The 24,115-nt window shown below is 41.4% G+C and overlaps 1 protein-coding gene across 1 annotated transcript in view; it reads right to left on the bottom strand.

Annotated features, from left to right (window-relative positions):
• notch2 (notch receptor 2) overlaps nt 1-24,115 on the bottom strand; it is a 45,658-nt gene that overhangs the window by 18,341 nt on the left and 3,202 nt on the right. Inside the window, exons 3-6 of the mRNA XM_069522205.1 lie at nt 12,965-13,046; nt 946-1,220; nt 279-486; nt 19-152 (exon numbers count right to left, since the gene is read on the bottom strand). Coding sequence (XP_069378306.1) covers nt 19-152; nt 279-486; nt 946-1,220; nt 12,965-13,046 — 699 coding nt within the window. The remainder of the gene's footprint in view (nt 1-18; nt 153-278; nt 487-945; nt 1,221-12,964; nt 13,047-24,115) is intronic.

Below are 24,115 nucleotides of genomic sequence, written 5' to 3'. Positions count from 1 at the left end.
CAATTTAAATCCTCCTACCTGGAAGGCAGTGGCAGGAGTAGCTGGTTTCAGAGTTTTGGTGGCAGGTGCCTCCATTTAAGCACGGAGACGGCGAGCATGGGATGTATGAGCTTTCACAATGTCGGCCTGTAAACCCCGGGCCACAGACACACCTGCAGCAATGACAAGAGTTTAATTTTGTTCCATTCAGTCTTTACAGTGAACTTCTGTTTCTTGATAAATAAATTGTCCAAATGTTGACACTTTCCCAATTGGGTTACTATAAATTAGATTCTCACTTATAGGAGCCAGGGGTGTTGATGCAGACTCCTTCATTTTGGCATATAGAGGGTGTGGCGGCACATTCATTTGTGTCATTAAGGCAGCGAGGACCTGTGTAGCCAGGAGGACAGGTACATGTGTAACTTCCAGCAGATGGAGAGCTGCACTTTCCACCGTTAGCACAGGGACTAGACAGGCAGCCGTCTTCATGTTCACAACGTGGTCCTTGGGATGAAGACGAAGCAGAGGACTTAATGCCATTTCATGATGATGTGTAATTGTGCTCATCAAAAATTAGTTTTTCCAGGATACTGTCAGCACACATTAAGCCTACAATTGCATGTAGGACACTTTGGGTCTTCTCCAAAACAGTATTTACTAAAAAACATATTTTAACTTATTGATAGATAATTATGGAATACATGTGTCAGACTTCAAAAATATAGTTAGGGCATTGAGGAACTTTAGCTTTTAATTAGCCATGTCAGCAAGTTTAAAGATATGCTGCCAACAGCTAGACAAGCACAACCACAATCCGAACATCCCCAATAGCAGGCTTCTGAGCACTAGTTTATTAAAGTAACCTCCTACAATGCAAACAAATGTATCATTGTTGTGGTAAGAGACAGATGGCAGACCTCACCAATCTCTTGGAAAACTTCTGAGAAAGAAACAGTGTCTCACCTGTCCACCCTCTCGCACACTCACACTTGTACTTGTCGAGAGACAGCAGGGTGCAGACACCTTGGTTGGCACAGGGGTTGTTGGGGTAACACGTGGAGTTCTGGGGAGTTTGACAGTGTGGACCAGTGAAGCCCAGGGGGCAATTGCAGGCGGCGCTGCCTGGTACAGGTACACCAGCCAACATGGACACTGAGCAGTTCCCTCCATTCAGGCAGAATCCGGGTTGACAAGGGTCCTTGTGTTGGCAGTACTCACCCAGAAAGCCAGGTGCACACCTGGACACACACACATAAAAAATACAAATATAAGTGATGGTGCATGGAAAGGCTTTAGAGCTAATCATCCGACACAGTAAAGATGAGTAACACAAATATGTGTATGAGTGTGTGTTTGACAGAAGCAAACAAACAAAACAAAAGATTGAGTTTCAGTCACGTTGATGTAAGGCACCACATCAGACAAGTGCTGCTGTGGCTGAAAGCACAAAGAAAGATTATCACAAATATACAATACTACTGTCTAATTCAGAGACTTCACAGTATTAGCTAAATGTGTAGCTGTATGAAACTAGTTGTTTAGTTGCTTCCAATATTCAACCATGTAGTAAATGGTTATTAAATTCTATTCATTTTCATTTAATGCCTTTATCAAGAGAGAAATCTGAAGCTCTTGACAGTGCAGGGCCTCATGCTCAACAGCTTACACGCAGTCACAATCATATTCATATGGCTTATTGCGGTTTGTTAACATGAGGCAGGAATATAACCACTAACCCTGAGAGCTTTATTTTAACAATATAAGCACATTTAGGGCAAGTCTAAATACACTTTTACTAGTTTAAGTTGTGTGTTGTGCTGAGGTGCATGGTTCCAAAGGGTTGCGCATAGTACTCTTAATTATTCATGGGTGTATTTTTGAGCATGGTGTAAAACAACCCTCCCACCTTGGTGGATTGATATTACAATGGAAGATTTGCCAGGTAGTAAGACATGGTTCTGCCCATGAGCAAGGTGAAAGACAAGGCCTTAACATTACTGAGTGAACCGCTCTGAACCCTGCCCTGTTGCCCCATAAACCTTGCTCAGAAAAAAGGGGGAAGCTGGTCGTGGTGGAAGGGTTAAACTGGGGTCAGTTTGGGCAAAGAAGAAGTTCGAAAGCAGAAGGATGTGAGATGGAGTCATCTGGAAGTTGTTGACTGAAGCCTGGTAGAAACTAAAAACAACAACAGAAAGCACCAGCAACTTGGGCAAAGTAACAGATGAACAATATTCATGCCAACAGATGAGAAATACCATAAACTATATAAAAGTGTCCACAGTATAATGTAGATGAGGAGCTTTTCTTAACAACCTCAAGTTGTTCACAAAGAACCGTGTGGTATACAACTGAAGGAAAAGCACAAACACTTCGCATTTACTGACTTATGACCTTTTCAAATCATGTCCTTCTGTTTTTCCTTCTGCTTATTCATCAGTCATTTCTTTCGATTTCTCTTTTTTGTCTGTGAATCAGCTGCATGCTGTGCAGTGGGTCGGAAACAGAAATATTACACAATGTGTCCACTAGAGATCTCATTCAGAGACAATGTTCCCTTCATCACTTTCTATTCCTTTTGTTTTTTCTGTCCCTCCCACTTTCACATCTCTGTATGTGACAGTATTTGGTCAGAGGTGTTGTTTTGTTACTTAGCAGCAAAGCATCAGGTAACTTCCTTGGAGTACTACCTTGTTTGAGAGAGTGTATGTGTGTGTGTGTGTGTTTGTGGCACATGGCAGACACACTGTCTAGGGACTATGGGCAACTGAGCGACCTGCAGCCTCTTACACAGGCCTCTAAACCCACCTCCCTAGAGGGGCTCAGGTAACATAATGGGAGAGTAGAAATACAGCACACTGTAACCAACGCGCAGGGAAACTCGCCCCCACTTTCCTAAAACCACCAAAAGAAAACAGCATGGTTATTTAATAAATAAGCAGATCTGTAGCATGTACAAACATATCAGAATCCAATATCTGTCTTATGTCAGTCTTATTTAATATGAAATGGAGAAAAAACAGTGCAGATAAAACGTGCTTGATACTCGTCTCAAGCTTTCTTTTATTTATTATTGGCCACTCCACCCCAAAGCAGCTTGAAGATATTAGGTTGTGAGCACATGGGAAAGTGGGAGAATCTAGAGTCCTGCCAGGCAGAAGTTTCACAGATCAGTCACATCTGTGATACTTGGGCCTGGTATGATGTGAGTCACCCGCTGTCTCTTCAAATGTGGCGAGCAACGTCTGACAATAAATTCATAGTCTAGCTCACACATTGTTCACAAATGTACAGTGACATGCGCACCGTCAAGTACAAATTCGTTTAACTGAGTAAACACTACACTACAGTTCCACTGCCCATATTTGTTTTCAACTTCAAAGAACAGGTCCGACAGTAATTGTCTTATTGTTAACAAAGGTATTGGTGGTAGTAATAAGTATGGTCTCTATAGCCAAACCCAGATATATCTTATTCCCAAGGGCTGTATACCTACAGTGTTATCTAAAAATGATTGACGCACATTATAAATACATCAACTGCCCTGTTCATACCTGGCATTAACATGCATCTTGGGTTATCTGATCACAAGAAGACAGCTCTGACTCCGTCAGTTCACACCTGACAATAGAATGTGTTTCCACATGAAACACTCAGAAGAGTAAAACTGTTTTCGGTTCAGCAGAGGATGTCAGCTGAGTAGGTGGTCGGCCACTGTGGCCCAAGACACGTTGGGGTTCACACTTCTAAAATAACATGTAGTCATGTGTGACCACCTCTGAATGGGGTTTGAGTGATGTGATCTCAAATGTGTCCTTGTGTGTACTTGGAGCTGTCAACTTGTGGATCAGATCACCTGTGAAATATTCTCTTTTAAAATCTTTTATTCTATTTGCACATAGTCACGGTGCAGGTAGACAAAAGACAAACAAAATGGAAGATTAGTGATGTCAGATCTTCAAAGAAAAGACAAACTTGCTCTCCCTCTTGACCTAAACCCTGGCAGATTAGAAACAGCCATCCTTCCTCTAAACCTCGTCTGTCTACATAGTTGCATGTGAGCACTACAACTCCCTACATCCCCCAAAATATTTTCCTACACTAACACACACACACACACTCACACAAAATTACACAAACAGAAAGATCCCCGCCTCCTCCACCCCCCCCCAACTCTAAACAAAAACACAGCTTGTTCATGATATCTCAACAAGGCGGCTGTGCTGAGAATTAGGACAGCTCTTTTTCTTTCCCCTCACAGAAAACCCTGTCCACCCCCTCTCCCAGAGTAATGACACAGCCCTCTGCCCTGTGACATACATCACATTAGCAGGCTGACACACAAAGAACACCATGTCCAGGTTAATGCCAGGTTTACATTTCACTGTGAACATTTCACACATTTTCACCGTTAAAACTATGGGAAACATGAGATGTATTTTCAAAGTCAAGACGAACCACTTCAATGGGAGAAAGAGGGAATTTGAAACGTGTGTTTTGTTGCAACATTTAGCCTGATTTTCAGTCCTTTGAGTTTGGAATGGACACAATGCACTTTGTGGGGCATTTCTTTTATAAATTATGTCACATGAAACAGAATTAGTCACATAATCGAATTATGCCTCCTTTCGTAGAGTAGTCTTGAAAAGGTATTTGCTACTTAAAGGTTTTTGTGCCAACAGAACAGTAAAGCAGTAGGATAATAAACTGTTAAATTTAGTCACTTGATATCTAACCAGTGTTGATGGGACCAAATGCCATAGCGTCAGGAAAAGATACCACCCTGTCCTTCAGGTTTCACTGCCAGATAGAGAGCTTATTATTTTGCCAGTGGTTGTATCACTAGAGCCAGAGGCAAACAGACAAGGCTGTGCATGATTCACATCATTGTCACGGAGTGGTGGCTCATTGAGGAAAAGATAAACCAGCACACTGACACACTGGCTTGTCCCTGAATACAGCTCAGGACGCAGCATGATTCTTCTGCTAAATGATCATAGGCACTACAGAATAAAGGCTAGAATTTGAAATGAAAGACACTCATAGACACACACACACACACACACACAGCTCTGCTTTCATGAACAACACAGCGGAGCCGCTTTCTGCAGCCAAACTCATCTATGGGATTCTTTGTTTTGCTCCATGAGGCCTTTTTTTCCTCCTCTTTTCTCCATCCTTCTCTTACACTCTGTGCCGTTTCCTGCAGCCCTTCTTTCCCTCCGTTTCTCACTCCTCCACCTCTCATTTCTACCCCACTCTCGAGGTGTCAGGTTTCCACAGCTGGCTCACATTAGCACCCCCTTCTCATGCACCGCACTCCCCCTCTCTCTCCCTGCACCCCCTCTCTCCTTCATTCTCTCTCCTCCTCCTCCTCTACCTTGTGCTGACCTCTGTCTATCCTGACTGGCTGTGGGGGGGGCTTCAATAAGCAAAGAGGGAGGACTGATTCTCAGTCACTCATGTAACGTCTCTCACCTCCATCCCTAATTCCTGTGTCTCAGGCTCCTCATTCTCCACCCATCACTGATCCATCCTTCTCCTTTTGTGTCCACGCTCTCCCCCTATCTCTCCACCTTTCTCTCCTCAACTACAAACATGCCACCACCTCCTCCCCCTGCTGCCACTTTTCTAGTCTGAGCAATGCTTAATAACTCCATCATGCTCTCCCCTGCAGCCATCACAGTTAAAACAGTGTGAGAGAGAATAAACCAGCTCACATTTCAATCTCTGGAACATCCCCCGGCTTGGCTGGTGCATAGGTGGCCTATTCATTGTACTGTAGTTCTGTGTGTGCATGTACGGATGTCACAAGTCAGATGCAGAACACATTACTCTCTTTACTGTTGCTTCTAATGGCAATGCCTATGCCATTAGCTTAATGGTTGACGTAACTTAGGAACTAAATAATCCTTGGTTTACTTATGGTAACAAACAGTAGATCATTTTAAGAAAAGTGAGCTGCACTAAAAGTCGTCCAGGTTGTAAGATGGTGAAGTTCCTGAAATACGATCTGCTGCCATTTTGACTATAACGCACTATAACGCAACCATCAGAACCAAGAATCTTGAGAAAGATCACATATCATTATCCCAATTATTCAATACTGATAAATATATCTAAATATAACAACTGCATCACTGATGTTTAAAACAATGATTGGTGTAAGCTGTGACTTGTTACCAAAAAGTTGTCAGTCTAAAACTTTCTTCAGACCAGATCCATGTACCAGAAGGAAGATAAACCGAGATTAACGTTCACAAAAATCAGACACAGAGGTATGACACAAATGAGGAAGCATTTTTTTGGACCTTAAAGTTGAACAATAGAGCCCCATTTCTGTACAGACAAGTCCAGTCAACTGCTGTTAATACTTAACACAAAAAAGAAATGAAGTAACAGGCAAGAACCCAACTAAAGCATTAAGGTAAAGGTGTACGTGTGGGGGAATGGCTGCTTTTCTACATTGTGTACAAAGGTTTTTTTAAGCATGGGTAAAAAAAGGGGTGATTGACTCCTTTCCCTTTGTCAGTAGAGTTTTTGTCTGTTTTTTTTCCACAGTGACTAATGTTCAACGACACGAAAGCACCTGAAACTGAGATGTTCTCTCCTCTTGCAGTCTTGCCAATGTAGCATTTTGCACAATATAAAGACAAAAGAAATCGATGTACCCAAAATGTAAATAAAATAGTGTAAACTAAATGCAAACAGAAGTGCTATTGTCAATAACAACAACAAGGACAAGCCTCAGTGAGCTTATGGCACTTTTGTGACACGCTTGATTAAATTCAGCCATTTCAAAGAGGCATCCATTACACAATCAGGGCTTGACATTGACTTTTTGAGGCTTGGCCCACAAGATCGTTCTCTTACGCTGTCAGTGGATAAAACAGGTCTTACACTATACTGACTAGCAATAGGGTAATAGTTAGGCCTATACAGCAGTGGGTGTGACAGGCTGATGAAGAGGTTTGTTCAACATTGGAAAATTAAAATGAACCTTAATTTAAAGGCACGGCTTTAATTACAGGTTATTTTCAGTGGGATAGAAACTAGTTAAATAATCCTAAGTATTTTTTTCCATGGTAGCTCACTTCTCAGCAGCTTTTGTCTTCTTGTTTTCATAGTAAAGAGCAGAGGCAGGACACAGAAGAGGTAGGCAGAGTTAGGTGTAAAAGAGATTCAAGTTCACACACAAAAAAAAGAAGATGGCAGAAGAGGAAGGTGAGTGAAGTGAAGAGAGAGCACAATAAGGTGGAAGTAAAAGTCAGAAAAGTAATGAGAGTGAGACATATTGAGAGGGAAGGAAGCGGGGCAGTCAGACTGAGAAGCATCAGTGTAGACAGAATAAAGAAATGCAGAGCAGGGTGGAGTCTAAACTCGGGCCTTGTGGTAACATTTCAGGCTATGTTTAGAAACATGTTCATAAAGAGTCATCTGAGTGAGCACGGGACTCATTTTCTCTCTAAAAACGTCTTCTGACGATGTTCTGTCATTATGCTGCTTGTGGGGTGGTTTAAGTGGAATCTCCAACAATACATCTGTCTGCTGAAAAGAGTTCTATATCCAGGTCTGCACTGTGTGTAGTAGATCATGGACTGATTTAGAAATCTATAACTAAAAAAAAGCACAGTGTATACCCTCCTATTAAGATCACCTGATGACAGAATTACTTGTTTGCCAAGTACTGAATTTATTACTCTAGCCCACCCATGAGATTTACTTGGAACTTCCCACTGGCAAGTAACAGAGTGAGAAATTTAACATGTTATTTATGTGCTGTATTTAGTTGATTTTTCAGCCTATTATTTAAATAAAAACTAAATATTAATTGAAACTGAATCACATTGAATTGATAATAGTTGCACATACTTTATTGATTACTTGGGTTTATTAATGAAGCAAAGAAGAGAGAAAATTATACTGGTCAGAGTCAGAGACTTCATCACATCAAAGAAGATGTACAGACTAAGACTGCGTGTGACAATTTAACAGAGCTCAGGTACTTTTGATCCCACAATGTCATCATCAGTGTGTGACAGAGAGCCACTTATCACCTCACTGCATGTGGGTATATGGTCTGGTTGCTACATTCCTCACTGTTTTGGAAGGCTTCCTCTTTTGAAGAGTGAGGTTCCACTTTCCAGGCCTCCAAGCAGTTCACTGTTTGTGTATTTCACCCTTTGTTTGTTACCTTCACCAAGGAGTTTATGTTTTGGCATGGATTTGATTGTTTGTTTGGGGTGGGGCATAACCCAAAAAAGTACCTATTAAATTTTGGCTCCAATCAGGATCAGGGGGGCTAAGAGGAATTGCTTTCACATACTTTAAGTTTAAGCAATATATGATTGATTTCTCAAAGAATAAGCCATGGATCTTGATCAAGAAAATGTGGTGTGTTTAGGCGACTGATACTTATGAATGTGTGCAATTTGGTGCAGATCCAAATAAAAATCCACATCTAGTGAATTAAAATGTGGTTTCATAAGGGGAATGTGGGGAGGAGGTATGTACTTTAAGTGCCAACCCAGTTTTTATAAGTGTCTTTTATCATGGTGATTCTCCAAGAGAGTTAAATCCCAGCGACCACTGACAGAGGGCCATGAAGGCGAAGCTCTCAATCTACTGATTTGATTACATTTCATAACTAAACAATGAGTCAATTCAACTGTAAAATGATCCAAGATCAAAATAGTTGCAGCCCTTGCGTCCTCACAGCAACACACAGTGAACCATTCAAATAAAACATGTTAGCTGAACTTCAGACCTCTCTCTGCCAGTATGTGAACTTGCCACAGGCTCAAGGTGCCCCTGACTATTCAGTGACGCGCGCACGCACGCGCACACGCACACACACAAAAATGTATTACATACACAAACATACACACAAAGAAAATTTTATCATTGCGGTTCCAGTCTCCACATCTACAGTGCTGTTGACTGGGCTGTGGGAAGGAGATAAGTGTTTTGGAGCATAAGAGTGGGAAATCACTGCCATGGGTTCTAATTTCCTACTCCAGGGTTTGTTGACTTTAGTTTGGATCATATGCCAAATCCAGTTAAGATATGTGTAAGTGTGCGTGTGTGTTAATTTGTGCCTGATGTTGTGGATGTGTAATGTGTCTGATGTGTAAGCATCTCTCGCTTCATTCAAATTCTCTGCAAGCACCCCCTTTTATATCTTAAAGACATGAGAATTGAAGCAGCTCTGGCTGTGAAATCATAACACAAGATTCTATGAGGGGACGCAAAGTGGCTGAAACTGATAATAACAGCAAGAACAAAAGGTCTTCAGCAAACCTCTACAAACAAATGTCTTATCAGAAGATGGCACAAGCATGATGATTAATAAAGATAAAGGTCGAAGACGTCAAAAATAATGTCAGAGGTTATAGATGTATAAAAACAAAATAAAGAGAAAGAGACTGTTGAGAAAAGGTTGTGGGAGAAGGATTAAGAGGCCAGGTGAGTTTTTTCCAGAGGCATCTAAATCCCTGCAGCAGTGGGAGGGACCGGGGGACGGATGGATGAGTGACAGTTTGATGAAGAGGGCGTAGCAAGAGGGAAATTACACTCCTCTCTCCACTCCGCTCCTCTCTCTTCTTCCTCCCTTCCCCCTCTGTGCTGCTCTCTCATCATTAGTAAGGAGTTGTGCTCCGAGGTATTCCTACTCAAATTACCTGAAAAGAGACATCCTCTTTTCTTTTGGCCCTTTCTCTTCCTCTGTACCCAGCAGGCAAATTCTACATGTCAATCAAACTGGCAGCAGGTCCACAAAACACAATGACTCTCTCTCCTCAGTCTAAAGAAAAGATTTTTTAATAAACATAAAGACATGAAAGTGACTATAAGAGACAAAAGATAATGGAGATAACATGCATTCAGAAGATGGAGTCAATCCTTTTGCTCTAGCTATAATAGCTGATTGTGTGTGTACATTTATGCCCTCCAGACTCCACTTCAAAACAATGTCTGCATACCACAAAGAAACATGTCTGTTTGTTTGTATCAGTCCTGCCCCCACATGCTCTATATGAATGTGTTTGTGTGTGTGAGCGACTGAGCATGCTTAGAGATTGCGCACACTAAGAATTGTCTTGATAACACAGACAGGGGACGTCTTCATTAGGTCCTACTTCAGAAGACACTGGACTCAATGACTACATGGCAAACATTCAGGTCCAGAGGGAAAAGCTGCATGTTCCAAACCACACAGACGTTTGTTGAGAGCCCTGATGTAAATGTAAAAATTGTCAGGCCCAATGTACCAGCATAGTACATTTTTCTGTTCTATTAGTCAATATATATCTCATCAGAAATATTTGCATCCCTTCAGCAATGATAATTTACAAATACGCAACAAGCTAATTTTGTGACATCCACAAAACCAGGTCGCAGTCACACAGTGACACAGTCACAACACACACCTTTTTCTCACACCCAAAGCTGATGGCTTGCTGTGTCACCGGTTAGACAGCTTCTCTGCAACCTGTCCTACGAGACTGCACGTCAACCTCTCCCATGCACTAAAACTCTTACAACATTCCTCGTTACTTGACGAGACAGCTGAGCTTTCTATGCAAGCGAAAAATTACCCAACAGTTTCAAATATTTTTTATGTCATTTTATCAGTGAACACTACTGTACTGTATGAACTCAGGGACACTTGATTCTAATGTTAAGACATTTTTAGTTTCTCTTAAATGAAAGAAGTAGCTAAATCAAATAGAAAAGGATCCTGCATTTATTAATGGAAATGGACACATACCAATGCCAATAGTTTCTCGAACAGTGAATATGCAGAAGAGGCACTGCAGAAAAAGTTAAGAATGAGGATGAGCAGAAGCTCATTCTGCTGCCAATGAACACAAAGCTTTGTCTCCACTATGGACATGATAATTTACCAATGACAAAAGAAAAAACAATACTGTCCTTGCCACTATTATAATTATTTTCCTGTTATTACATAATCTGAAAATATTTAATAATGTGTTGCTTGTTCTTTCATCCTACTCTCTCAATTGACACAAAGCTGGCTATACTTAACTAGGAATGTCTCTACGAAAACATATGTAACTGTGTGTCTCTTGACCATGGGGTTACCTCTTATTGTCATATCAATGGTCAGATTTATAACAGTTACTCGCAGTCTGACCCACGCGCCAGACAGGTCTGAGCCAAAAGGCTACAGTGACTGTTTACATACAAATGGCTTTCTCTACTATACTGAGGAGACTAATGAACACATAATTACATTTTAACACAATGCGCCTTTTGACCAGCAGCACAGTGCAGACAGGACCAGACACACAGGCCAGAGGCAAGAGTGTGTGTGTGTGTGTGTGTGTGTGTGTGTGTGTGTGTGCACATGTGTATGTTGTTCGTGATGGCACAAGATACTGACTGAGTAGTTAATCAGTCTAACACTAAGCCTGCGCTCTGTCAGCTGACTCTTCTAAACTAGGAGACTTGTCTGTGTGTCTCTAGGGCAAGAGGTCTTTCTACTGTTTTTCTTTTATCTTCAATGTAATCATGTATTTCAGAGAAAAAATACTGACTTCATGGTCACGACTGGAGACAGATAGGCTACAAGAGAATATACAAGAGAAGAGGAAAAAAACTAAATCGTCCCACGTGCCTTAAAAAGTAATATTTCCTAGTACTCTACAAAATAAACAATCTCAATTTCATAATAATAAAAACAACATATATATATATATATATATATATATATAGAACGTTACACTAATGCACCTAAAGGCTGTATGATGTAATTAAACAACAAAAAAGAAGAGCTAATGCATTTCCATTAGGCCCCAGTAAAAGAGATGTTAAAAGGTCACTGTGATTTTGCTTCAAATTCCCATCCCTACTTTGAATTTGTCTAAGCAACACAATCTCACTGTTTCCTCTTTGAATAAGTTTGACCTAGCCATTCTAGCCTATGTTGATTTCTGACATATAAACCACCCACCACACACAGCCCCCCTCCCACATACCCACACACACACCAATAAATCTTCTCACACCTGCAGTACAGAGTCTATCTGACCTTCAATTAGTCAGAGGGAATGTCAAACACTGATTACGACGTGTCGCTTAAACCTTCCCTTTTTACAGAAGCAACACAGTGTGGAAATTCCAAAAGCTCTGGGAACAGACGCACAGTGTGATTCACATCACATTTGATGAAATACGATCAGGTTCATGAACCAACTATGTGTGTATTTTCGTTGGGAATTTGGCTCGGGAGTGGCAACACAATTATAAAGACAGCTCGGTCTAAATTACAAACTGTGCTACGCTGTCAGTAAGTGGAAGCCATAGATCACAGAGGCCACTGCTCTCCTTTACACTTCAGCACTTTTCCCTAATGTGCTGATTGCACCATTCGTGGTTGGTGGCTCACATACAGGTAATTTCAAGTTTCCACAATAATGTGACATGTGCCAAGGAACAAATGGCTGCACATGTGTGGTAACAATTAATATCCTACTCAGCAAGCCAAGTTTTTTTTCCTCATCGGTTACAGTTTAGTATAAGTATATTATTTTCTCATGTAATAAAAATGTCTCATCATTTTCTTGATCCCCAAGCAACAACAAATCAGTCAACAGTAAAATTATGTTGGCAATGCCTAAAGCTATCATTTCTATAGCAACAAGAGAGTGTGTAACAAAACCCCCCAAATGTCCTAAATAGGATCTTGGAGGTGGAAATGTGTGTATTGGTATTGTTCCCAGTACTGGTGTACTTTGTCTGACAGAGCAGTCTTTTATTCCCCCTTTCGTGCCTGAGCAAAACCTCATGGTCCCGTGGACAGGCTGAGGTTGATCTAAAAACCCTATTTCTGTGCTGGCTTTCACATCCAACAATTCCCTTATGAGGGGTTTCTGCTGCTCTGGTCACATTTCTGTAGCAGTGTTTGGATGACAGCATGAGTTAAAATGAGAGCCTTTGTCAGTCTTGACAGGGCCAATCTTACCTGCAGTATTCAGTGCCATTGGTAAAGGTCAGGCACGTAGCGTTGTTAACACACGGTGCCTTATCATCCACACATTGCAGAGCTGCAAGAGACAAGTGAGAGAGAGGACAATTAGAAGCAGTTTTCAGAAATTAGCTCAGCAAAATGGGGTCCGGAGTTTGCTTTTCAAAAATGAAGAAGCAGCACGAGTTTTTCAGCAGCACAAGTCATACGCATTCACAACAACAAAACATTTCTGGAGTATTAAGGTAAGGGCTGGCACAGCATGCAGGAGGTATTAACCCAAGACATTTTGTATTCAGCTTTGTGTCTGTCGCATATTAGAAACACTTTGTCGCAGAGAATATCTAGGTGTATTCTCACATGAGCTCACTCAAACATTATCCAGAGTTTTGGGTGGGCTGGCAGGAGAATCTCTGGAGAATGTCCACAGCAACTGACTCAGACATTTGCGTTCTCACATACAGTCCCTCAGGATAATTTCAGGTGTCAAGTGCATGTGTAAAAGCAGCTACAGATACACTTCATCTGCTAGATGAGTGAAAGTTATTGCTACGTAATAAGTAAGCGAACGTAGCTATTCAGTAACATATCTTAAAACAATGATACGCTGTAGTAGTTTCAAGAAATTGACTTTCTTTATTAAAATGCATAGATTTATAAATTGAGAAAATGACTGCTCCCAGATCAGTTGTTTATCCACTCTGTGGAGAACCAGGTCTGATGATATGCAGTTTCTATAATATGTTGGTCTGGACTTGCTGGGTCTAAACATGGACATAAAGAGACACAACAGTGGTGAAATTCTCAGGCTCCAATTTAAATTACTCAAGTTCATCACAAGCTTGTAGATTAAGCGTGCAATGGCTGGCACTACTGAAAACTCATCTAGGGTTCACACCGTGGATATTTTTTCTGACAGGACATATCAAATTTATGTTCACATTCCCAACCAATAGAAATCCAGATGTGTAGTGCTGCTGACAAATGTAATTTCCGCACCCTTATTCCTGCTCTCACAACTGAAGACCATGCTCTCGAGTAAGGTCTGGAAAAAAACCTTCATATCACCCTGCGCCTCTGATGGAAACCATCCAGCATAAAGGTTTCCTCATTTCAGAGATAATGCTGAGGGTTCCCCACCTATTGTGACAATTATGCACAGCCAGCTAGTGGTCACAGGGCAACTGGATGGGCAAGCAGATCGAGATGAGCCTTGATGAAGACAAGAAAATCCAACTATCTCCAGTGAGACACTCACAGCCAGACACACGAGCCATTGTGAGGCTTCAAGGCGCCAGAGACACATGCCTCAAGTGTTCTTCACACACACCATGCCGGCCCAACATGCCAAACAGCAGTGTGGACTCTATTCCAGTCTTTATTTATCAATGTGATATGGTAGCTATATGAAGGAAACCACAGTTACTTTGTGATTTATTCAGCAAAACTGCAAAGAAAAAATCATCAATCAGCCATGGTTACATAAATGCTGCTATATTAGCATCCCATGTGTCATTAACCTCACGTTATAGTGAGTGGTTTTGAAATGTATCACCATTCTATCAGAACAGTACTCTCTTTTTACAGAACTGAGCGTAGGTCAGCTGATTTTGAAGAAACGCCAACAATGTCTTCAAAAAACAGTCATTGCATTACAGGAAGTGTGCTCAGCTGTGGTGCTACTTCCTGTGCCTATTTAGATTAGATCACAGAGTCACTAATGTTCAGGAGTCCTTTAGGAAACACGTTTACAACTATTCACTCTATTTGATATGATGTTGAGGAGTTCACAAGTTGTACATGGTTCAGTTCATTTTCAGGGTCCAGTCTCTAAACTGGTCTGATTCCAGAGTGAGAGCACACTAATGCCCCCGAGCCAGGCTGACAGACATAGTTCATTAGACATGGGGATACCATACATAAACCACTGTGAAATTCCTAATCCCAACACACACACACACACACACACACACACACACACACACACACACACACACACACACACACACACACACACAGTTACAGACAGTTACAGACACACATGTCTCTATGCGCATACTTGCAAAGACATCCACTGTAATAAAGTGTGAGTAGATATCAGACTACCGCTGCATTACTAGAGACCACAGAAAATGCTGTGCTATTTTAGGACCATTTGTACTGAATGGACATATAGTATGCACAAATGCAACGAGTCAGTACATGAAAGTAATGCAGACATAATAACACAATGTAGACAATCAGCATACGTTTAGACCTGTGAAATAGTGAAGAACTTAATGTAAAATTATGTGAGCTATGCTTTAACTGTTTAACATAATACATCACAAATAGGACATTACATCTGTACATTAAATCTGGAAAACACTATAGGATATCTGTCATCTAGCTGTAAGAGAAAAGAGAATAGCTAAGGGGGAGGATATGGGGAGAGCTGAAAAGACCAATTCATCAGACAGGGGGAGAGAAGGAACTGAAGCAAGACAGCAGAGACCGGAAAAGGCTGCTGACGTCCCCTGACTGGTTTGACGAGCTGCCCATACACGCTGCTGTAATGCCAGAGACATTACAGACTGAATGATCTTACCAGATCTGGGATAGTCTGCCTCCTATTACGCCACTTAAATACTTTAACACACATGCAGACATTGACCAATCACAATAATCGACCTTCACTAGCCTGGCCCCATGGGAGCTACTGCCACAGATAAACTAAGAAACACTGGTTCACACGCATTCAAATGTCTGAACAAAGTTTTGTGAGTCACACTCATACCATCAGTATTGTATCCTCTCTACCTAACTGTTCTCACACTTCACTATCAATGAAACGTTGACAGACAAATGTTCCAGGAATGAGAGTCTTGATAAGACTGGATCGACAAAGTCAACAGTGAAATCACAGCTAGATGGTGTGAGCTGAGAGGAATCACACACAAGTTACCTGACCAGATGATTTCTATCATTTGGACCCTTCCTGCTCAACAGTCCAAATATATATGCATATGTATCTATGCGTGTGTGCATGCAGTCTCAATAAACTTAATGTTATTGGATTTGCAATCAATGCACAAAATGTAAGAAAATGTATTTCGCAATTCTTGCACATTGGTCTGTGATACATTTTCATGGTTCCTGCTGTTCTCTTTCCCAGAGGCTGTGTGCGAGGGGTAGGAGCAGCTCTCTCTCTGACTCGTAGTGATAATGACAGAGAGAAATGTTCAGTGTGGTTACACTTCATTAGAGTCGTTGCTGACAATGCTTTTTGCTACAAGAGCAAGAAATCTAAATGTTATGGTGGAGTCATCTAGCATAATCCATCACATATATCGGAGACATACTTTTGTGACTTCCTAGCCTGTAGTTCATCTGCTGTTGCCCCAAGTATGTTATGCATGCTAGTAACCTAGAATCCACAAAAAGTTGACAAACATGGGTTAATGATTAAAGGTAACCATTAACCAACTGATTCTTATGGTTCCATATATAAATTCAGTCTGAAATGGGCAGGGCATTAACTGCATCTATTTCCAAAATTCACAATTCAGTTGCAGTGCATTTTATATATATATACACACACACATATATATACAGAGAATAAAGTTGACATGTGTACAATACATTTTGAAAGGTTACCAACAAAAAGGAGACTTTCTCTATCATAGAAACAGCATTAATGTCATGCACTCCACTCTACGAGAAAGTCCCAAAGTAAGGATAAAGCAGAGGTGGCTGGGGTGTATATAAACTCATGGTAGTAGTGGGAAGCAGATAGGAAATAGTATGACATGCCTCGTAACTCTTGAAAGTGTGAAACAAAAAAAGCAACAGTGGCTTATTTGCCTTGGCACGAGATCACACAAGCACAAGTTTTGGATGATATAAAGCTTTGTCCTGTATCAGTAAAGAATAAGCTAATGTTCACCTGATGTAACCTCACCCAACCCATGGCTTCAGCATTGCTAGACATGTTCTAGTGTTGTGTGTTTTAAGTTTTGAGAAAAAGCTCACTGTCGTTTGCAGTGCTGACTTGCATAATCTGAACTGAAGATAGTGTTGCACGGTATAGTACCAGAAAAAGTATATCACAAAATACAGCATCTACAAGTAAATGCACTTACAGGATGATGGTGTTTGAATAAGTGTAATATTTCAAATGAGTTGCGTTGATGTGCCACACCTGGGGCAGTGCGTGTGTATCTTGAGCACTCTGCATCAACTCCCTGCAGGCACAGTGGGTGTGTCAACCGTTTTAACCTTTCATGTTGACAACAGGATGAGAAACATGGCTGCTAATAAAAAGAAGGGAAATACTGAATTAATTTGATTACAAAGCTGACAGTCAGGGCAAGCTGACAGATGTGGCAATGAACTTTTGTAAAAGATGTTTGAAACCTATGTGGCAAGGGGCAGCCAACACATCCAACCTGGCAAAGAATCTCTCTGACAAGACAAAAACAGGTTTGCAATAGTGATAGATAACATAATAACATCAGACCCATGGGTAATCTCTACTGACTTGCATGTAATTATGTCTAAAGTGAAGCATTAAGATGGACGATGGCATCAGGGGTTATCCAGTTTACTAAGCTCTGATGCTCATGTTAGCACAAACGATTAGCATCAACAAAGCATTGAGCTACAGGTTCTCTGAAGACATGCACTGAACCCCGCAGTTCCTCTGGAGAAGGTGCATGTGTGAACACAAATGTTTGAGTGAGACGCTTCCACAGTTTCTGCAGACTATGACAAAGAGGCTCCACCTCTCGTCTGAATAATACAGAGGATCTGTTGCTGTTGCGCATGCTTCTGTGCAGAAAACCTCCCACTGTGTTGTGCACGTGTCAGAGGTAAACTCTGGATAAACCTCGTCATTTTCAAACCAGGACCTTCAAGAAGTTAGAAAAATAAGGTGTGTCTAGCAGCTGTGTTATGTCAACATCAGATACAAATACTAATTATAATAATATTTGAGTAACATCAATTAAGTTTGGGATCAGACTCTATATCAACAGATTTCCAATTTTAAAAGACTAGAGTTTGTTTGTTTGTGTGTGTGTGTGTGTGTGTGTGTGTGTGTGTGTGGTAGGTATATCAAAAACACCCCTGTAGATGGAAAAAATACAAACAGAATAGAACACGTTAACTGTGGGTGTGGAGCTTCATAGTGATGAAAGTCACACACCTTATTAACGCCACTTAACAAAATCCAGGTAAGGTATGTTTTAGACATGGCTGCAGGGGTCATGTGATGGCAATATCAATGACTGAATGACAATCATTTGATGGACTTCCAATGAATTTTATGTAAACATTTATGGCAAATCATTTAATAATCATACCATCCTTCTCACAGTGAAAATACTGGACACCGCTTTGATAGCCATGAAAATTGCGACTGTTATTTATGGTCTCAAGTAGGGCTGTCACAAGAACCGGTACTTTGTTACCAAGTCAATGCCAAAATTCTAAAAATTTTTATTTAAATTTGCACTTCACATTTCTAGAAGCACTTACTGAGCTGCATCAGAACCTCGCATTTTGTAAACTGATGGTAAACGCATCAGCCACAACTCCACTTGCGTGCACAGTGACATAAACTCCATGTAAAAATAAGTTTGGTTGGTTTGGATATTTTCCTGTAAAGACTGAGAACGCTGATGCTTAAGTGTAAATAAAGTAAAGAGAAGACAAAAATCACAGCCCTTGAAAGTCTAGACAGGAAAAAAATGAAAGGGGCAGTCTGGTTGTTACTTTTCAGCTGGCATTATGCTGGGTCCTCCCTCAGCACTCACAACTGCTTTGTCACAGACACCAAAGCAGGTCCCTAGAGGGATGCAGCCATGTCACAAGAAGAAAAAAAAAGGAGGGGAAAGGCTTTGAGCTAATAGCTGTGGATTGAGATGGGGAAGTAATTCTGAAAGTACAGACAAAGACTGCACACGAAGGGGTGTCTCTAAACCCTGGCACACATCCCATACAGCAGAGGGCAGGAAGTTGTTCGCACTGAGTTAGGAAGTAACCCCATTTCCTGGAATTGCTGTACAAGCCTTTATATCCAGCTGGCCACTTGTCGTCATGGTAACTTGCAATAAAATACCCTTAGCTCAGCATGGAAGGAGGGAGACAAGGCTCAAACTAAACACTGTAACCCTGAGGGAAGCTGGCCCACACAAACAGCAGAGGAACCAAGCAGACAACCTAAGCTCTGGCTTTTAAGGCTTTAGTCTCCCAGGTCAGCTTCAGTTTGAGGGCGGTGACTTACGGTATGAAACAGGTCAGTGCCAACAGAAACAACCCGAGCATGCGATTACCAGGGAGCATCCAGCTGATCTCTTGGATCTTTATCAGGATGTATTTCTTTTTTTAATCCAACAGTATCTGTTTAAACCTGATCCACTTCAAATGCTTTGCACCTGCTGTCAAAAACGCTGGACTGCCTGAAGTTAAAACAACAAATTCTATCAAATAGAAATGCATAAGTGACCCACAGAATAGCACAATAGTTAAAAAGCAGCCACAAGTTTTGATTGATGAAAATGAAGTAAAGATGGAGGATTGCGACAGCCCTTGAAATCTTCCAACTGAGATTTTTTCCTCCGATGTTGTAATTACTTAGAAAAGTTGGAAGTAGTAGTTTGGGCCTCATCTGAAGCTGTGTGTATTGGGCAGGGCTGAGCTGTTTTGGTACAGCAGAACGCACTCCTGGCTTGCAGGCTCAGTGTGTGGTGTATGTGCAAGTCTCTGTGTGTGTGCGGGTAGGGTTTTTCCTGCATACAGAATTGCGAGGTGGTCACCTCCTTCCAATTTCGTGCTGCCTCCACCACCCGACAAAATTCTAGTAATTGTTTTCACAGAAAACATTTCAGTGGAAACTTGATACAGATCAAACATTTATATGGATAAAAGTTTGGGACAGAATCGTATTTGCATCATTATTGGGTCTTTTCATACACATTTGGACCATCTTTTTTTTTTTTTTACAACAATTTGGAATGGTTTTGTCAGTAATTTACTGCTCCTCTGTGTCTCCTTCATTCATGCTGCCCACTGCCAAACAAATCGAGCCAAACCGACCACTGAGCGTGCCCCGCCATCTCCTTCGGCTCTCCATACATTCCAAGTTTACAAATTCTGTTGCTTTTACCCAGTAAATATTGTGGCATCATTTTAAAAAAAGAAAATCGACATTCAAACTTCAGCAGTCAGCTAAGTCTGTGTGTGTGAGAGAGAGAGAGAGAGAGAGAGAGAAAGAGTGAGTGTGTGTGTGTGTGTGTGTGTGTGTGTGTGTGTGTGTGTGTGTGTGTGTGTGTGTGTGTGTGTGTGTGTGTGTGTGTGTGTGTGTGTGGAAAATACAGAGAGACACAGAAAAAAACATGGAGTGCAGACCAGACATGGCAAATGAAGGGGCTTTCCCACACTCATTCATATCCAAAGTTTTTTCACCTTAAAAACTTTTTCTTTGTTATGATAAAGAAGTCAGGAGTTTTGTGACTTTTTGAAATAGTTTCAGATGTAGTCTGGACTATTTACGATGTGCTACAGTTACTGGAACATTCATGCAAAAATACAAAAAACACATATTCAATGATGCATTAGGATCTTTGCAGATAAAGCCGCAATTCACGTCACTACTCCAAAAGCTCTCAACTGGCTCCTGAGACACAGCCTGACCCGGCTGGAAATTACTGTGGGCAATATTAAAAACATGTTATCGCATTATGCCAATATGAATATGTTCTTATAGAATTAATTCAAAAACATTTGGTACAGTCAAACTCCCTTTCAACCACGAGTCAACAATTTTGTTCAGTGTATGTTTTAGATATTTTAGATCTCAATGCAATGATTTTGGTGCAATTTTATTAGTTAGCATAAAACCCATTACAAATTACTTCTGCTATCCTGGTTTAGCCAAACATAACGATCTGGGTCTTCAGTCAGTCCCAGATGATTTTGGTGGGGTTCACCCTGGACAGGTCACCAGTCAATCACCGGGCTGACACAAAGAGACAAACAACCATTCACTCTCACATTCACACTACAGGCAATTTAGAGTCCCCAATTAACCTAACCTGCATGTCTTTGGACTGTGGGAGGGGCAAATACCCACAAAAGCAAAGCGAGAACATACACAGATGGGTCCCAGCCAGAATGCAGGTTTGAACTCTGAATCGCCTTGCTGTGAGGTGACAATGCTGTCCCAAAAGCTCTAATAAGAGAATAAGTTTATGGAAAACAGGTTCATCGCTGGTTGACGGAGCGTAGAAGTAAATGGACTAGTGCCTGACCACAGCCCATCGGTTTCTATGCCCTGGACAATCTTTATTGTCAAACTCTATGTTTTAACAAGGTAGTTCTGTTTCCCACCTAAATAAAAAGGGGTTGGGTTTTACACATTCATATTCCCTCAACTGAGACTGATTATAAGCTACAAGTTACAACTGGTTGTTAAACACAGGACTAAATTATTGCTTCAGCTTATGATTACAAATCATTTCTGCCGTTTCCCTCCTCCTCCTACCTGATGTGCCCTGCTTGGTTCATTACTCCATGCGCCCTGCCTGCCTGTCTCCAGGATTACGGGGCTGCATGGGCCAAGGAATGCGGGCGGCAGTAATTCCCTGTTAATTTGCTAACCTGTTCAACAGTGCAGACACAACGCTCTGTAATCCCCTCGACCTCCACCGCCACAATCGCCGCCTGCTAACAGTGCATGTGATTCATGCCTGGCCTGCACCTAGCTTCATTCACATTTCCACTGGTATTTCTATAACTGTGAAGATTTGATACTCAGAGCAACCTGATCAAGCAGGTAGTGTTAGTAGCACAATAAAGCAAAAATGGTAATAGTCCCACAACAATGTCTTTTACCTATAGGTCTGAATCTATTCTCAGACAACTTGGCGTCAGTGCACACATGCACTGTGTGTGTGTGTGTGTGTGTGTGTGTGTGTGTGTGTGTGTGCATGGAAATAACAACACACATATATATCTGGGGCACAGACCAACTCACTCACCCACTGACTCATACACACATTATTTACAACTCTCTCCCAGCATAGCCAACAAGCATGGGACTGAAAAACATGTGGCGGCCCGGCTTTTTTAACTACTCTACTAATCAAAAGGGTGGAGTCGGCTGAACTTAATATAATCTGATTCATGACGAACACACTGGAGCAATGGCAGATTTATCTTGCCTTGACTGCAGGGTGCAGACAAGAAGAGATAAGGGGGAAACTAGAGAAAGACTTTGGAGGGAGTCACAGAGAAGATGTCTTAAGCCACATTAATAATGCAGCCTGAAGGCAGCGGGTAGAGCTGGTGGTCAGAAAATAACGCAGTACTGTGGGCGGCTCAATAAATATCTTTGTCTTCAAAGCGCAGGGTGGTGCAGATAAATCACATTTCACACCAGGCTCCATCTTGGGTCAGATGCAAGTAAACCATGGGCAGCACAATTGCTGGCCTTTGTCAATTTGTTTCCACAATGCAATACGCAGACACACACGCAAATAGATACACACACGCATGTCAGCTGTCTGCACTGGGCAAATATAATGCAACCATCCACAAGCCCACACCATGAGGCTAACACTGAGTCGTGTGCCACAAAGATGGCACCTACGCTTCCTCGAGAATCAGATTAGAGTGAGCTACAACACTGGACTGTAGAACAATGTTAACAGTGTCTGCATAAACACAGATGAGCTTAAAAAATTATGATGCACCATCACAGCAGGGGATCATTGTTGTGGACCACAATCCTGCTTAGGGTGAGGTCAAACTGTTCACCATTACCCAACCTGAGCTGTAATGCACTAAACTTACTGTTGAGCATTATTTATGAGTTCTTCATGTTCAGCAGATTGCAGTCATTTTCTTGCCCACGGTCATTTGCCAAACTCCAGCTTATTCTTAAGTTAAGATACTGCCAATTCAAACCTGCTGCCTTACATTAAACACGTTCCAACAGCAAACATCTGGCAGGCTTTTAATGTGAAGACGCTACAGGATGTGCAGCTGTTTCGTAGCTGTTCCGACTGCAAATAATTTGTAGTATCTGAACAAAATTGGACGATACAGCGAGAAAAAGAGATTTCCACACAGTTTTGTTGATGAAACATTTTGAAATACTGCAAACGAGTAATTCCCTCAGTGATGCAGCATTGGTAATCCTCAAACTTCCTTTTTTGTCATCAGGGTACACAACACCTTCTACTGTCCTGCCATATGGAAAAACAACTTGGTCCTTGCATGCATCACAGGCAGATCACTGTCACTCACGGTGCTGGGGAGTAGGGCACAGTGTCCCACTCATGTAGACTTTCAGAATTAACATTAGGAAAAGGATAGGTGAGGATGGAAAGAGGAACAAAAAGAAAGAAAATCATGGTGCAGAAGGCATGTGGGTGTGTGTGTGGGTGAGCGTGTGTGCCTGTGTGTGTGTGTGTGCGGCTGAGTGAGCGCGAGAGAGAGAGAGAGAGAGGTTGAACGGAGAATGAGGGAGGAATGTCAAACACCAACAACATTCCTGTGCTTCTCCTTGCACTGCCTGCAGCACTTTTACTTGGTCTGTTTGTCTTTTGTTTAACTTCTCTTTTCACATGTCACCTATAGTGCACAGAGAGAGAATAGGAGGGCCGCAAGTATCATCTCTGAAGGTACAAGGGTAAAAAAGTGTTCAAAAACCTTTAAGGAAGGATAAAAGGGCTACAGGTTATTTCACATTTCTCTCTCTCTGAACTGCCAGCAGATCAAATATAGGTTAAAATATAAATAAAGCAGAGACCTGGGTGACTTAAGTCTTAACTAGACTTAAGCCTTAACTTCTTAAGAAAAATAAAGCATAATAGTATAATTGTTCAACAAATTTGATTTAGAAAAGTCAAAGTAAGGCACACACCACATCTGAGAATTGAGGAAATCCCACTTTCCCTCCATTTAAAACCAATGCATTTTAAACATCACTAATCTCCAGGAAATCACGCATTAATGGTTTAACTAATCTTACATTGCACTGATTATACCTCTTTTGTCTTTGTAGACAGCTTTACCACATTTTCAAACTAAAATGCAAATAATGTGTTACAGAGAAAAAGACCATTGTCTAATGTACTGCTAAATGTACCCCTTTTTAATGTG

This window comes from Paralichthys olivaceus, chromosome 3 (genome assembly GCF_024713975.1).
Source record: "Paralichthys olivaceus isolate ysfri-2021 chromosome 3, ASM2471397v2, whole genome shotgun sequence".
NCBI lineage: Eukaryota > Metazoa > Chordata > Actinopteri > Pleuronectiformes > Paralichthyidae > Paralichthys > Paralichthys olivaceus.
This window is presented reverse-complemented; position numbering and strand designations above follow the sequence as displayed.